Source organism: Argiope bruennichi, chromosome 2, assembly GCF_947563725.1.
Source record: "Argiope bruennichi chromosome 2, qqArgBrue1.1, whole genome shotgun sequence".
NCBI classification, from domain to species: Eukaryota; Metazoa; Arthropoda; class Arachnida; order Araneae; family Araneidae; genus Argiope; species Argiope bruennichi.
The window spans coordinates 141,350,082-141,365,886 of NC_079152.1; the positions used below are offsets into that span (position 1 = coordinate 141,350,082).

The 15,805-nt window shown below is 26.9% G+C and overlaps 1 protein-coding gene across 15 annotated transcripts in view; it reads right to left on the reverse strand.

Moving 5' to 3' along the window:
• Positions 1-15,805, reverse strand: part of LOC129962049 (tyrosine-protein phosphatase Lar-like) — a 648,630-nt gene that overhangs the window by 248,428 nt on the left and 384,397 nt on the right. For all 15 annotated transcript variants that reach the window (XM_056075746.1, XM_056075747.1, XM_056075754.1 and 12 more), the window contains one exon: positions 7,030-7,149. In XM_056075746.1, coding sequence (XP_055931721.1) covers positions 7,030-7,123 — 94 coding nt within the window. In that variant the 5' untranslated portion in view covers positions 7,124-7,149. The remainder of the gene's footprint in view (positions 1-7,029; positions 7,150-15,805) is intronic.

Consider the following 15,805-nt stretch of genomic DNA (forward strand, 5'->3'; position numbering starts at 1 on the left):
TTTAAGCAAATCATTTGATAAACCTTTAAACCAGAAGATATTTTTTTCGTGCCTTTTTTAGCCAAAAAAGTCTTTTTTTTTCTATTAAAAAAAAAAAAAAGAACTTTTTCAATTTAAATAGCATATTTTGGTTTCACAGATATTTTTGCAATCTTTTTTACGCAAATATTAAAAAATATAACTATTCTCGAACGTTTATCAAAATATTCTTTCTAAAAGTAGTCACATACGTCCAAACAGGATAATTAAGGAATTAATTTATATAAATTGAAAATATATCAGAGATTTGCTGATACGTATTGATCCAATTACAATAAGGTATTGAATAGAAATGATTAAATATTTTGGTAAAGAACTGAATTTTTATAATTTATGGGCTGCAAAAATTGCTACTAATTTGTCAAGAGAAAAAAGACCCTTTTCAATTTAACATTCACTAGCAACCTTAGTAAGCTAAACAAAGATTTTTTTTTTAATTCTTCGAAATGTAATTTTTTATTTGTTCCATATTTTATTCCTTCAGTTGTTAAAAGAAAGCATTTGTACAATTAATTACAATGCACAGATTGTCTAGACGTGTGGGTACCTTGTTTGATCTAGTAGTGATATCAATTAGCTGCTTGAAAATTTTATCTGTTTTAGATTTTTCTATCGTTTTATGATTTCCTTTTAAAATATTTAAGAAGATGAAGACTCATTTTAATAGAAGCTTGAAGTCTGAATACGCATTTGATACGATACATTTCCCCAAAAATATAGACCGAACGATTTGTTCGATCTCACATAACATTATAGTTATTACAGCTTTATACGATATTACGAATATTGTTCGATGTCAATCTATATTCTATACATGCATAACCATTCCGTCTATTGTATTCAATATGTCCAAGCTTATGCAATATATATTATATGCATTTGTACTGAAAGCAAGATACATTAAACTGCTCCATTGCTCTATAATTATTTAAAGAAAACCTTTCGATATATCGCGAAGGGATAAGTTGTTGAGTTCAACATTCAAATTCCATAGTAGTGACGTATAAATTAAGATATCATCACATTATTCACGAGAAACTTTTTAAAAACAAAGAAATTTTCTTTAATGAACTGCTCATCTGGTTTTTTAATTGTATCAATCTAATTCATAAATTCTGAAAGATAATCGAATCGAGTAATCGATAAATGGCCCGACTTTCACTGTACCATCAGATTAATGTAAATCATTCTAATTTACAGTTTATTATAAAAATATATAAAAAGATGTTTCTTCAGTTAACATTACAAAACGATTATATTAATCAATTTGCTTACTTTCAATGCAGCAAGTGTATTTTGTAAACTTATAAAAAATATACATAATATATGCGATAATCTATTTACAATTCACAATAATATGTATTATTTTAAAGAAAAAGATATTTTTGAATTCAGTTGCTAGTGAAGAATTTTGAATGCACACAGAATAAAACTGGAATTTTCACTGAGAAATTATAGACTTGGCGCAAGCATAACTTATTTTTAAATTTTAACATATGAGGAAATGCACTACTACAGATTAGAATACAGCGTCATAATCTTTTAACGTTGACAACTTTTTTCGCAGGACGCAAGTTATTATCTTTAGATCTAAATTTTTTTTTCGCGACTTTAATAATAAAAAAAAATGGCAGAATTAATTGAGGACAAATAAGGAAAAACTCGAATTTACAATAGATTTGGACAATTTGAAGAACATTTTACACCAAGATAAGCTTCTTAACTATTTTTTTAGAGTGATTTATATTCGATAAATTTTGTTATGGTCTTTTGACAAGAAAATAAATAAGAAAATGGATGAACGACATACACTTAAAAAGGCATTTCAATTCGTTACATATATTTGGTCAATCCTAATTGCATAATTTAATTCAAGACGAACTAAGAAATTATTTTTTACTGCGCGTCATGACTGGAAGATATATTGTCACTTCGATGACTGGAAGATAAATGTAAAAAGGCATCAGTGATAAATAGAAAATGATGATAATGATAATAAAAAAATTCAATTACAATAATAATCTGGACAAGTTTAAACATATAGTTTTACTCAAAATGAATTTCCTAAATGTTTTTCTACTGTACATTCATGACTGAAAAAAATGTGTCGCTATCTTCATGACTGAAGATAAATGTAAAAATGCATCGATGACAAACAGACAAAAAAAAACCCTCTGAAATTTACAATCTTAACATATTTTAACACAAGACGAGTTCTTTAAAAATGTTTTTGACTAGGAATAATAGTAAAAATTGAAAGAAGGTAGAACAAAAATTTCCGTGAACTCATTTTGGATCGAGCTCCTTACCTAAAGCAGCCATGTTTAAGGAAAGTGATCCGTATAAATTAATAATACCAATCAAGATTAATAAAAACATAAAAGATTTTTTTCAGGTCACAAAAGCAGGAGGAACGTTTTTCTAGTGGGCATAAATAATTTAGTTAAATAGCCCCAAATTTTTAAAAATAAAAACTGCAATTTATAACAATTCGTAGACTGAATATCTGTAGATTTTTTCATTAAAAATTTCAAAGTCAGAAAGGTGAATATATTCAAAAAATCTTTACATAAACTTCATAGCATCATAAGCCTAAACTTTAAAAATATATATATATATATTTTTAACTGAATTTCACATCGAAATCTACAGGCTATAACTTAAATATTCAACAATAAGCAAAAATGTATCGGAAATTACAAAAAAAGGGACTATTTACATAATGGATTTACTTAATGAATACTAATTTAGATAAGAACACAATACGTAATCCATTTTTGTCAAAAAAATTGAAAATTCCATAATTAGAATGATCATTCTCTTGTTTTTTAAAGAATAGTTTTGAATAATAAGATAATAATGTAGAAAATTATGGTAGTAAAGTTATTGTATATAAATGTAATAACATCATCTGCATTTCTATTTTAATCGCGTAAATAACTTTAAAAATTATGATTTTTTTCTTATAAATAAGCATCATGCTTAATCTTAAAATGCAGTTATATTTTTGTATAATGCACAGCAGATTAAATTCCGGATTCCTTTTTCAATAAAACAGCAAGTACATTTTAAAATCCTTCCAAGACATTTAAAAATTAGTTTATTTATAGAAATGAACCGGGACATAAATGCATTAAATCAATAAAACCTTAGCAAAGAACCAGATGCTGTAAAAAATACCATAGTTACAAAAAAAGAGGTTTCAAATTTTTAAAGAATTAAAGCTTTAAGAAGAGGTACATTTAACATTTAAATATGAAACAGTAAACCTAAATATGCATAAAGCAACAGTTGAATTTTGTTTCCATTCATGGGATTAAATTTTTGGAATATATTACAATAAAATCTTATTATTATCTTTGAATATTTTAAAAATAAGTTCATTAATTTGAAATTCCAATTCCATTTTTCCACCACCATTTACCTAGGTATTAAACCAGGTCGCTTATCAGAAACTACTTACTATTTAGTAAAATATTAGTTCATAGAAACAGTTTGATTTAAAAATTGTAGGTGACTTTCGAATATTATTTTCTTTTTATATTACCAAATTTCATGTAGTTTGGTATTTTGACTCCAAATATCACTTTGCCCACCAAAATATTAAACAGAGAATTCGCTTTCCTTTAGAAGCCAAACCTCGACTGATAGCAATCCAAAGCACTTAGCAGAACGTTTCATTTTCCACCATATTTGCATGCGATGTAAATGTAACCGAACTTGAAATCAAATTATTCTACATGGGTTACAAATTCTCCAACTACTACATAACGGAATATAAATGGATCTTTAAATTAGGAAAGAGCATCGCAGGTAGCCGTAGTTAGGACTCGAAATATCCCTATTTCATCCTCGTGTATTCAACATTTTCAACAAATTTGGGAACTTGCTGGAGACTTTCAGTACTTGTAGCCACATGAGGAATAGAATAGGAAATTCTAGATTTGAATAAAGCGATTCAAAATCTTCGATTAATCAAGCAGTGACAAAATTCTAATTATTTCTGTTACACACTTGCGCATTTTGAATAATTTTCAACAACTTTTAATTCATAAGAGATTTTAACAAGTGACACATTGAAGAAATGAGAAGATTTATACATTAATTCTACTCATGAAAACCTAATTATAATTTTAAAACTATTTTTGAATTCCTGCGAATCAAACAATTTTCAAGTTTTCAGAATTTGCATATTTAGAAAATTCTTAATATTCCTATTTTCTCATGTTTAGCTTTTATTGGAAAATTTCAAAAAATTCCACAATTATAAATTATAGAGGCTGAAATGTAAAACTGAGCGTATAATCATAAGTAATAAAAACAAAGCAGTTAAAAAATGTAATTATATTTTTCGATAAAAAAGTTTATTACTAAATTTTAAAAATTCTTTATCAAGGTGCCATGGAAATGTTAAGAATCCGTTTTTCAACCTTGACGGTTCTACATTTGTTAGATAATTAATCGTATTCTAGAGAATTATATCGAAATTTTACCCATTAACTAGAATGGAACAAAAATGATAGGACAATTTTACAAATTGAACTGTTAAATTTTTGTGTTCTTAAGAATTAACATATTTTACTTTATTTAAATTTTAATGGTTTAAATTATTTTTGTAAAGTTTAAAACGAAATTATCATGATTCAACCTTTAAAATCTTAATTAACCAAATATTTGAAATCTCGTGAAGAATAAATATTTTTTTCTTGATACATGGCAATTTTGAATTTTAGAAAAAGGAAATAAAAGAAGTGTAAAGCCCCCTTGTTTCTATTTTCTCTAGTTCTGCATTTGATTACAGCTTTAAAATAAATTTAACAAAATTCCAGCAAGATAAAGAATTATATCAAATCAAATCGCATGAATTGAAGTAAAACAAAACTAGGCGATTTTTTAAATTAAAAAATTATTAATGTTTTTATGAATAACTTAATTTTTAAGCATTAATTATTTTCATTTACATAAAATTTGAAATTACCGGGATTTGGAAATGTAAATCCTAATTAATCAAATATTCAAAATTCTGATGAGAAAATATTAATATAACAGTTTATTAATAAGACAGTTTCCTCCACATTTATTAATCCACTTACCTCTTGCTTATTGGAATAGCTTTAAAACGATTTTACACAGTTTAATGGATGGCATTATTACATCTTTGGATAATAAAAATTAGTTTTTTTGCTGAGTTCCTTCGCACATTTTACATATAAATAGTAATTAAAAATAGCTCTCTCTTTTGTACAGAAAATTTATAAAGTATTCGGTTTTGATTATTTGATGTTTGATAAAAGCAATCAAAAGGAATTACAATTTTTATTTTCTATATAAAATTTCTTTTAAAATTAATATATTTTAAGCAATATTAGTTTCGTTCTAGATTCGATACAATAAAAATTGCGGGAATTGTGGGAAAAAAATGAATTAAAAAATTTCTTTAAAAAACAGCAACCAAAATCTATTCATAAAATGTTTTTTTCTTCCACAAATAATTAATTCATTTACGCAAAAGCTATTAAAGTAAAAAAACAGGAATTAAAAAAAAATTACTACAAGAAATAGAATAACAACTCTACCATCTTATTTCTTCCTTTAAAGGAAAATCTAGAATATTGATTTTTTTTATGTAAGTTTGTTCTGAATTTATAATAAGAATACATACTTTGTTCTTCGATAATACATTCGGAGAAATACGAATACTGAATTTTTTTTTTCCTATTGTGTAATTAAACCTTCATTTTCTTAACGTTTTATTTATCCCTATAGCCTTATATAATACTGGTGAAGAAATTTGTACAACCATTATTGTTATCACCTTAAATAAATGTAAAGAAGTCGCAAAGTTCAGATAAGAAGCGGCATTATTTCAAGATTTAAAATAATTTTTTCACACAGAATAGTTTGTCAGGTTGATTTGTAATTTAAATATTCTTAAGGAAATTATAAAATTAAGATAAGCAAAGGCATTTTGTTTATATAACTTTTGACATAGTTTGTCAAGTTGTCCTTGTAATTATTTTAAATATTTTTAAATTAATCATCACCTTAAGATAGACATTGGAATTTAGATTAGATAATTTTTTTTGACAATGAATCATTTCTAAGGTAAATATTTAAGTTAAAATCGAGATTGAATAAATTTAATTAGTTAATTTTCAATACATGTCTGTAATGTAATATTACTCTACACTAATTAATTTTTAATTTCGAATTAATTTTTTCTGAGCTGAATAGTTAGAACTCTATTTTTTAAAATGTATAGTAGTTCTTAATTTCAATAAGCCATAGATAAAAATAAATAAAACATATCTTTATTTCATAGCGAAAAACCGCATCGTCAATCATAAAGAATAATGTATATCTTTATTATCTGGTTTTTTGAGATTTATAAATGTTAAATTAATTTCTAATTAAGGAATTTTAAAATTAATTAAGTTAATTTTGTAAAATTTTCTATTTATTAATTTTGTTTCCCTCGATTCTAAACAAGTCCTTATACACAATTAAACATCTAAATAAATTTCTTCTATTAAGAAATACTTTAAAATAATACGTAGAATAAAATAAAAATTAATAATAATTAGAAAAAAAAATAATATAACAAAATAGATGCTTTTTTTTCAGTCTGAAAATTGAAGAAAGTTCAAAAGGTCAAACTGTTTGCGATGTGTTGCCCTCAAACGTTTCTTAATTTCCTGTAAATACTATAAATAATTTTATATTTTTTTAATCCATAATATATATAACTATTCTACTATATATTACTATTCTTGTATTTTTATTATAAATTATTAAGAAACAAAAAAAAAGCATTTTGATAAAGTTGCGAAATGTCACCAGATTTTCATCAATCTAAAATTTTATACGAAGTTTAACTCTTCAGCAAAACTTTCAACCAATTCTGCTACATATGCATGATAAATATTTTTTTAAGAAAAATACGTACACAAAGCTTCAAAAAAAATACACATGAATTAAAAGGGTACTCACCATCAGATATGCAAATATGAAAACACTCAGAGACAAGTAAGAAGAAGATGACACTTAGACGATAAAAAGACATCTTGAAGACTAGTGGATTCATCTAGAAGTAGAGTACACACATAGAACCTGCAAAGAAAAATTCAAACAAAATTCAAAGGATACAACTCGCAGATATGTAGACATATTATCCAAGTTCTCTCTTGCTCTATGAACATCTTTATCACAGATCCATTCGTTATAACGGAATTCGTTGCAAGGGCAGTAGAGCTCGTCGTGTGCGTTTGTCAGTAAATTCGGATGACGATGATATATATATTTTTTTTTATAATTCTTTATAAAAAATTGGATGTTACAGCGAAATTTTCGCACCCACGTGGAATAGAACACACAAGAAACGCGCAAAAGTAAAAATTATTTTTTTTCGGTGGGGGTGGTAAGAAAAAATATCCACTCATTGACGCAGACGATAATAAAAGCATAATTAATTTTTGAGGTAACAGCGATGACAGTCCCTCATCGGAGATAATCCAGAGTAGGGGGGTTGAGCGTCGAACCTCCCACGGTCGGCCGTCCTCGGCGGCAGTCAAGCACTGCACCGACCGCGGCTCAGCGTAGCGGGGGTCGGCGAGCGGACGGACCGGTAATATCGTCTGCGCCTGCTCGGCCCATCCCCTTTGAATAAAGAAAATCGTAGTACGATCGAGGAGGCCGGTATAATCGCTCAGCGTGCGATTGCTCGACTTTTGGCGGGTATTAGACAAGGGTTCCCGTGGAATTCTGAAACAAGTGGTCATAAAATTTAATACTTAAATAATTAATGGCCAACTACTGTTTTTCGGTGGGAGGAAAGTGCACCAATGGAAAAAAAAAAGAACTTGCAATCAATTAATGTAGATTTTAATAAAAAAATATAAATTATAAAGTAGTTAAAATGTCTGAAATTAAGAAAAAAATGTTCAATAATTTTCGAAAATATTGAAAAAAAAAATCACTTTGACAATTATAAGTCCGCTATTAACTTCTTTCATAGACTGTTGAAGTCAACACGGCACGCATTTTTTTTTAATTCGTTAAACCTGTTATTGATAAGCCAATAATCTATTAAGCAATAGAAAGGGGCGTAATTAATTCGGAAATGGCAGTAATTATTACAACGATATCATTTTCCTTAAAATTTAAGAAAAACTTGATAGAAACGAATACAGCAAAAGAAAATGACTATTTTTAAGCTACTAATGGTGGTAAAGATTTATTTTCTACTTTTATGAGTTTTGATAAATAGTAAATAAATAATAAGCATTTTTAATAATTACAAATATTATTATAATTTTCAATAATTATAAAATAGTGATTTCAGCATATGAGTAACTAACTTTAGTAACTATAATAATACATAACTATTAATGCAGCATTTGCACAATAAAATTTCAAAATCAACCATAATATCTATATTTAATATATTTAAAAAAAGATGAACTTTAATTGGCTGTTTGATTGAATATACTGTACAGAAATAAAATCCTCGTCGGAACTAAGAACTTAAAAAATTGTTCACCTAAGTTCATCTAGTATACAAAGTACAGACATAATTTGCCAAAGAAAGCCATTAAAAAAATTAATACTTTTTAAAACGATTTTTAGTTCCGATTTCGAATTACTGAAAATGAATATGATATTTTACTATAATGTTAAGAGGGAATTCAAAGGCAGGAGAAAATAATTAGAGACCAAATTCGAATCGCTCCAACTAATCTTGTTCCATTATCTAACACTGCTGTAAGTCACGATTACTTTTCTGAAGAATTAGTTAAAAATTAATTCAATCTTCGAAAATTTATCTTCTGAACTCTTCTTCATGAATTTTAATTATTCAATAACAAAACTCTACAACTTCTCTCTCCGGAATTTTATTTTTTTCATTATTAAAATAAATCAAGGTAACTCAATAATGTATGCAAAAGACGAGCAATCAATAATTGATTTAAAGTAAATCAATAATGCCATCGTTACTAGAGTTTTAATGCTGCCAGTTTCATTGATTAGCTGAAAGTTCGTGTCAGCACAGAGTCTCCTGGATTAGGTGAAAAGAATTTAAACTGCATGATTTTATACTTTTAAATTCAAAGTCAAACCACATAACTGAGATATGTGAAGAGGAATTATTTTGAATGAAACTTCTTCAGTGAAACAATTGTGCTTTTCTTCTTTTATAAATATGTTCACTGAATAAAATAATTATGAATTTCATATAATAGTCAGATACTGGTTGAAATAAATGTTAATAAAGATTCGGAAAATTGTAGAAAAGATTCCCTGATTTTACTATGACTATTCAATAATTCATACCTCTATTCATTCAATTACAATATCTTAATTTTTTTTAAAAAATCACTTTTTGGTATCAGGGCTTTAAATAAAAGTTTATAAATGCATTAGATGAAACATAGTCATTTCAAGGTTATTCGTCAAGGTGTGCGTACAGATTAAAAATTCCGTAAAAACAATTTTTAATAAATGTCAACTCAATTTTTACATTACACTAGCTTAACGAACGGCAAGATTTATATCCATGGTCTTTTACTCCATATTAACAGGAGTTCCTGAGATTATATATTTAATTGCCATTTTACTAGTTCATTTTATTTTTAACTATATGGTGAGAATTAAGAACGAGATATTTCTCAAATTTAAGCAAATATAAATATAACAGTCAATACTGATAATTAATAATCCCCAAGAATTATTATTAAGAATCTTTTATTTTTCCCAATAAGAGCAGAGCTCAGAAATATCCGACTGCGTCGAGGAAATTTATGCATTTGGGAAAATAATACTTTGTTTAAAAATAGAAGGTAAGGAAATGAAGTTAATTTCATTTTAAAAATTTATTTAAAAAATTCAAGATATTTCTGAGAAAACTGATTGTCTATGACGGCGATAAGTATTAAAATTAAATCTAAAAATTAGATGATCCACAAGTGTATTATATAAATTCTTCAAAAATCACTACCACTCATCGACTCTCACTATGTAACACACTTCGAAATTTCCTTTAAAAGAAATAATGTAATGAATGACACATAGGAAAAATTTTATTACGAAAAAAATTTCTACTGTCTCTGTTATTAGGTAGAAAATAATATTGTATGTAACAATCAATTCTTTAAAGTACAAAATGAAAGATTAATCGAAAACAATTTAAGAATGTTTACGGACTGTTAAATGATAGCACATTCAACCATAAAATTTACTGTACATTAATAATATGAAAAGCTTTCGACAAAAGCCAATGTTTGTTGATATTAATCAGCCAATGCTATGATAATAAGATTTTGTTTAAATTCCCCACCAGAGGAAGCATTGTTTCCGAACAACGCCAGCATATTGGAAATGCCTAAAGAAAGAGATGCTCGTGACAAGATAATCAAAATATTATAACTTTAACAAAGAAAATTTTGCGTAAAGAATTTTATTCACATAATTTTAAAGTTTCTTATGGTGACAAATATTGAATAAATTTAAAACACGCGAAACTCCGGGATTAAACTTTTAAAATACATTATTTAAAGAGACAATCAGTTGAAATAGAATTTATTTAAATATACAAAAAACTTTGAATAAATTTTATAAATTATTATTAAGTTGCATGGAAATTGAATGCGGAATTACTTTTTAAAGCAATTTTATCGTAAAACATTTTGAAAGTCATAGGCGAGTAAATATTATCATTTATATTACTTAATAAATATTATTTATATCATTTACTAGCTGAATGAAACATGAAAAAAAAATGAGTATAATGTTATGTTGGAAAATGAAAAGTGGTCATTCAGTTAGCTATACCATGAACAAACACTGTTTCAAAGTTTTTGATGTAGACGATATAAAAGGACAAATAATAGATTGATTTGTAAAAAAAAAGTATGTATGAATTTTGTTTTTTGAAAAATATTTAAAAATATGTATTTTTATATAGACTGTGTATGGAATCAGACTGTCTTTCTCTAATATTTCAAGAGCGTAAATGCTTCCTCTTCCATATAAAAACAACATTAGTTTTTTTAGCCCTTTCCTAAACTATTGAGTTTCTGTTATATAAGTAATTATTTTACAGAAAATGTCAATATTTATTTGACATTTGGACGCAAAATTTATTTTTGTTATATTTTAAAAGCTTAACGTTAAATAAAAAAAATAATAAGATATTTTGAATGATAGAACACTCATTAGCTTTTAGAATTTAAAAAAACACATTAGCATTTCATTTCATTGAGATTTCATGAAAACTATAGATTAAGTTAAAACAGAAGAACTGAATGGTGTTGTGAATTATATATTAAACGAAACGAAACATCTCTATAGCCGAGATCCCAAATAAAACCGCTTGTTCTGATAGATTTCTGTTGTTGAAAACTAAAATTTATTAAAATGAACTGTAATTCATTATTTCTGGCACATTGGATTTCAAAACTTATTTGGAAAAAAAAAGAATACTTCATTAGATTTTCTAACTTTTTTCCATACTTTTTTTTATTCATAAGCGTACATTTTGTGTATGCTCAAGATTTTTTCGTTGAGGGGAAAGGGATAATTTTTTTTCAGTTTCTGCTTTTAATTGGAAAAGTAAATTCCTAATCGATTCGAGGGTTTTTTTATAGAGAAATGAGCAATAATATCAACAATTTTCCAAAGCATATGTCGATCGAATGAATAAAGATTGCACATTTCCTGTTTATTTCTTTTAATAATTAAAAAAATCATCAAATTACCGATCCTATTTTCCACAATTACGTGGATGTAACACTTTTACACGTTGGTTAGGTTAAAAAAACAAACAGTTTTGCACATCGTTCAGATGTCAAAAGGCTACGCTTATGGCCAAAATAGCTCATTTTATGTTTAGTGATTATCGCCTTTGAACCGTCCACCCCTATAGAAAGGGTTCATTTTTCTTTCCATATTGTTTAGAATATGATTAAATTTCACTTGAATAACAATTTAAATTTTATTTGCATTAGTTTTGATTAATCATTCTTTTAATTAAAGGTGGCCAGGGAAATGGAACGCTTGTGCTTCGGTGAATCTGAACGAGTGAACACTTTGTTGCTCAGAGAGGTTATAATGGACTTTTCGAGGAGGTGTAGTATTTAGTCCATGGACCTAAACTTCTGCGCCAAGTCAAAGTGGTCGTTGAGAGGGGTGACCGCTATGCAAAGGTGGGCATTTCGAGAATTTTATCATACAATATTTTGAACTGATATCAAACCTTATTAACAGTATATTGTATAATTGTCATTGGAAACATTTCTTGTTCATTCTTTCTGTAGTAAAAAAACAAAACAAAAACCCGAGTATTTACAATAAAAATTTGTTAGTATATATGTCAGGATTTTTATACGATTACCATTTTAATTGAAATATATAGAGAAATGGAAAGCCTGTTTTTCATTAAATTTGTACGAGCGAACACCTCGTTATTCGGAGAAGGGGGGGTGGGATGAGTATTCATGATGGAAATTTGTTAATACATCTGTTATGGATCTTCACACGATCACCATTTTAAATGAAATATCTAATATATCATATATATGCATCGAAAAATTTTGAGATTCGTTATTTATTCTAAAAATTTTAGTTCAAAATCTTGCAAAGACTTGTACAATCAAACTTCCAGCAACGCGATTCATTCGTTCTATGCTCCATACGGCACTAAGGTAATTAGCCCAATCATATTAGCATCAAGGTTTGATGCTGTATGATAAATATATATCCAAGTTTGCTAAATTTTGCTATATGGAAAACTGTTTAATTATCCATCTTGTTGGAGGAAGCCTTCTACAAACTTTTTAACGTGTTATCAAAAAAAAAAAAAAAAAGGTGTAGAGTTACTGGAAGCATTTTAAATGGAGTCTGATTTAGGATGCTTTAGATTTGATTGTGTGCGTCTGATTCTAATCAAAAAATGTGGCAGATACATCAAAAGAACTTTTATTTCAATTTTAAAAAGCATCCAAATGTAAATCTAATAAGCTTTTGCCACGGAATAATCAATTAAAAGATGCCTAAAACATTTCGATAGACCGAATGTTTAGCATATTTTAGCATCAAGGATTTTCATTAAATTCGAATAAATTACTTTTTTTCAATTTAATGCTATTACCTTTCAGAAGCATTCCCAGGTTCGTGAATTAGCAGGGATGCTCCCTAAGGTTCTTCCTTATACCCACTATTCGATTCCTTTTTTTGATAATATCTGTAGAGTCAAATTTATGATGCAGAGGGTTGCAGTGTGACGAATGAAGAAAATAAATTCCTACACAAAACAGTTACTGTGACACCGCAAATGCTTAGCAGTTTCTTGAATCTGCTACTTGAAATTCGACAAGTCTTTTTTTTTCCATCTCTTGTTTTATATTATTTATAACAGATCTTTATCAAATAAATAATTTACAGACATCTTGAAAAATAACATCAAAAATGTCGTGTGTTTTTAGATTTTTTTAATATAACTATTAGCTTAGAAAATTAATTGATTTTAACTTTCAAAAATATTTTATATCCTATTTTCTAATAAATTTACTACCTTCATCACTGCATGTTCGTTTTACAGCTTTTTATTCTAATTTAACCCTTCAACTTGTTACAGTTGTATTTTGCTCGTGTGCTGACAATTCTTTAACCGCTTCTTTAATCATTTGTTATTATCCAACATCATGAACCGATTGTCTTTCTAATTTAGTGATATTATAAAATATTAAATCTTCTGTACATCTAATATTTTAAATTTGTTTTTAGTGCAATATAGTCAGGCTTTGAACACTAAAGATTTTTTTCCTTCCATTTTTTTTCAATTTGATGTATACGCCATAGACTTCAAAAACAAACAAATTGTAAAAAAAAAAATAAAAAAAAAATCATTCCGACTATGCAATAACGATTGAAAGAATAATAATTAAGTCTATAATGTTGTCACGTTACTCACTATATTTATATTATCGCTTTCCATCATACAAAAAATGATATTTCAAGAGTGTAAATATTGAAAAATGTATTCTAACATTTTTTTGGCTATTAGATTCGTTTCTGAAATCAGAGACAAAAGAAATTGTACATTTACATTTCGGTGAATTTATAAAAGAAATATCTGAGAAATCAAAAAGAAATTATCTGAGCAATATAAATTTCATCTGTATTCGACTCTCAGTGTATTAAGCTTTCGATATTCAGCAAAACTTCAATGCAACAAATATGTAAAATATTTCAGAAAATTCCAATTAAATATTTTGCCAAGCAAATGAGGAAACAAAAATATAAAATTTCGAAAATCTGAAAACAGAATAATATTTTTCAATGTAACGTTATTAAAATCGATCTACATCTATAAATTCAGTGTTTTATTGCTGAAGAAGTTTTTTTTTCTTTTTTTTTAAACTGACCGAGAACGAAAATAAGAAAATACTCACAAAATATCTGCAAGATAAAGAAATAAGATAATATGAGTCGCTGGTGAACGACTTAAATACAAAGGACATGTAATTACAGGCAAAGGGAAAGGAATTACGACTACAAAGAATCTGCTACACAATGAAGAGCTAGCAAAAATATTTCGTTTCAAATATATTTCCACTTTAAAAATACTTTTATGTTATTAAAACAAAGAGCAAAGGTAAATTGGATAGAGTTTTTTATAAAAAAAAATATGAAGGGATGTGGAATGTATGCAGTTGTTTCTTTTATGGTCTTAGAAACACTTGAAATAGATAAAATAAGAGAATGATCATTGAAAAGTCGATTTTTAATGAGGTAAAGACGAAATTCACGACGTTCTTAAAAGGCAGTCAGAAGTGTATAGATTCTGTCATAAAAGAAATATTTTACATATACATATAAAATCACTTACTCAAATAGTTATTGCATTTTGAACTAAGACTTAAGATGTTTAAATTTTTCATAAATTTTGCTTATTATTGTAGAATATAACATAATGAGGCCAGAACGTTAAAATAAAATCGAAAAACCATTGTAATATTGCTATAATGGTATGTTAAATACTTGGAGCAGAAAAAAAAAGAGAAAAAATTGCAGAGTTGATTAATTTTGGAACGATTTAGTTTTTTAGTCAGATTTAAATTTTCCACATTTGCGTCTTTTAGGAGTTACTTATTTTTTCTTCAATTTTGGGGGAATATCCGTTTTTAAAATCTGCTATCTAATATTTAAGGCATGCATATCGTAGAATTTAGAAAATAGATTTATTGAAAATGACATCAAAGACGATATCAGCTTTGATATTCTCAATCTGTATTTCTTCTGAGTATTCTTAAACGGTTTTATACTTTCCAAACATCAGAGTATTCAGAATATTTATAAACATTTTATACTTTCCAAAACATTGCAAAAAAAAAAAGTTCAGCCATAAATAACTACCAAATTATACATAAAAGAAATATTAGAACTACAAAATACTAATAAAGAAGAGAGACCGGACTGAATTTTGAAATTTCCATAGAAAAGACGGTTGGGGTTTGAATACAAATGTCAACTTCTATAACCTTGCACGTGTACATTAAATCGAAAAGCGACTAAGTACTGAAAAATTGTGATTTATTTTAAGTTTTTATAAACTCAAAATGAAGCTGAAAGTGTTAATTCTGCGGATACAGAAATATAACTCGTTGGTTTAATGGATTAAATGTGGTGAAAGTGTCATTTTTAAGTAGCAGACTACATTATAAATAAAATTTTAAAAAGAATATCACAGTTATATTATATAAAGTAATCA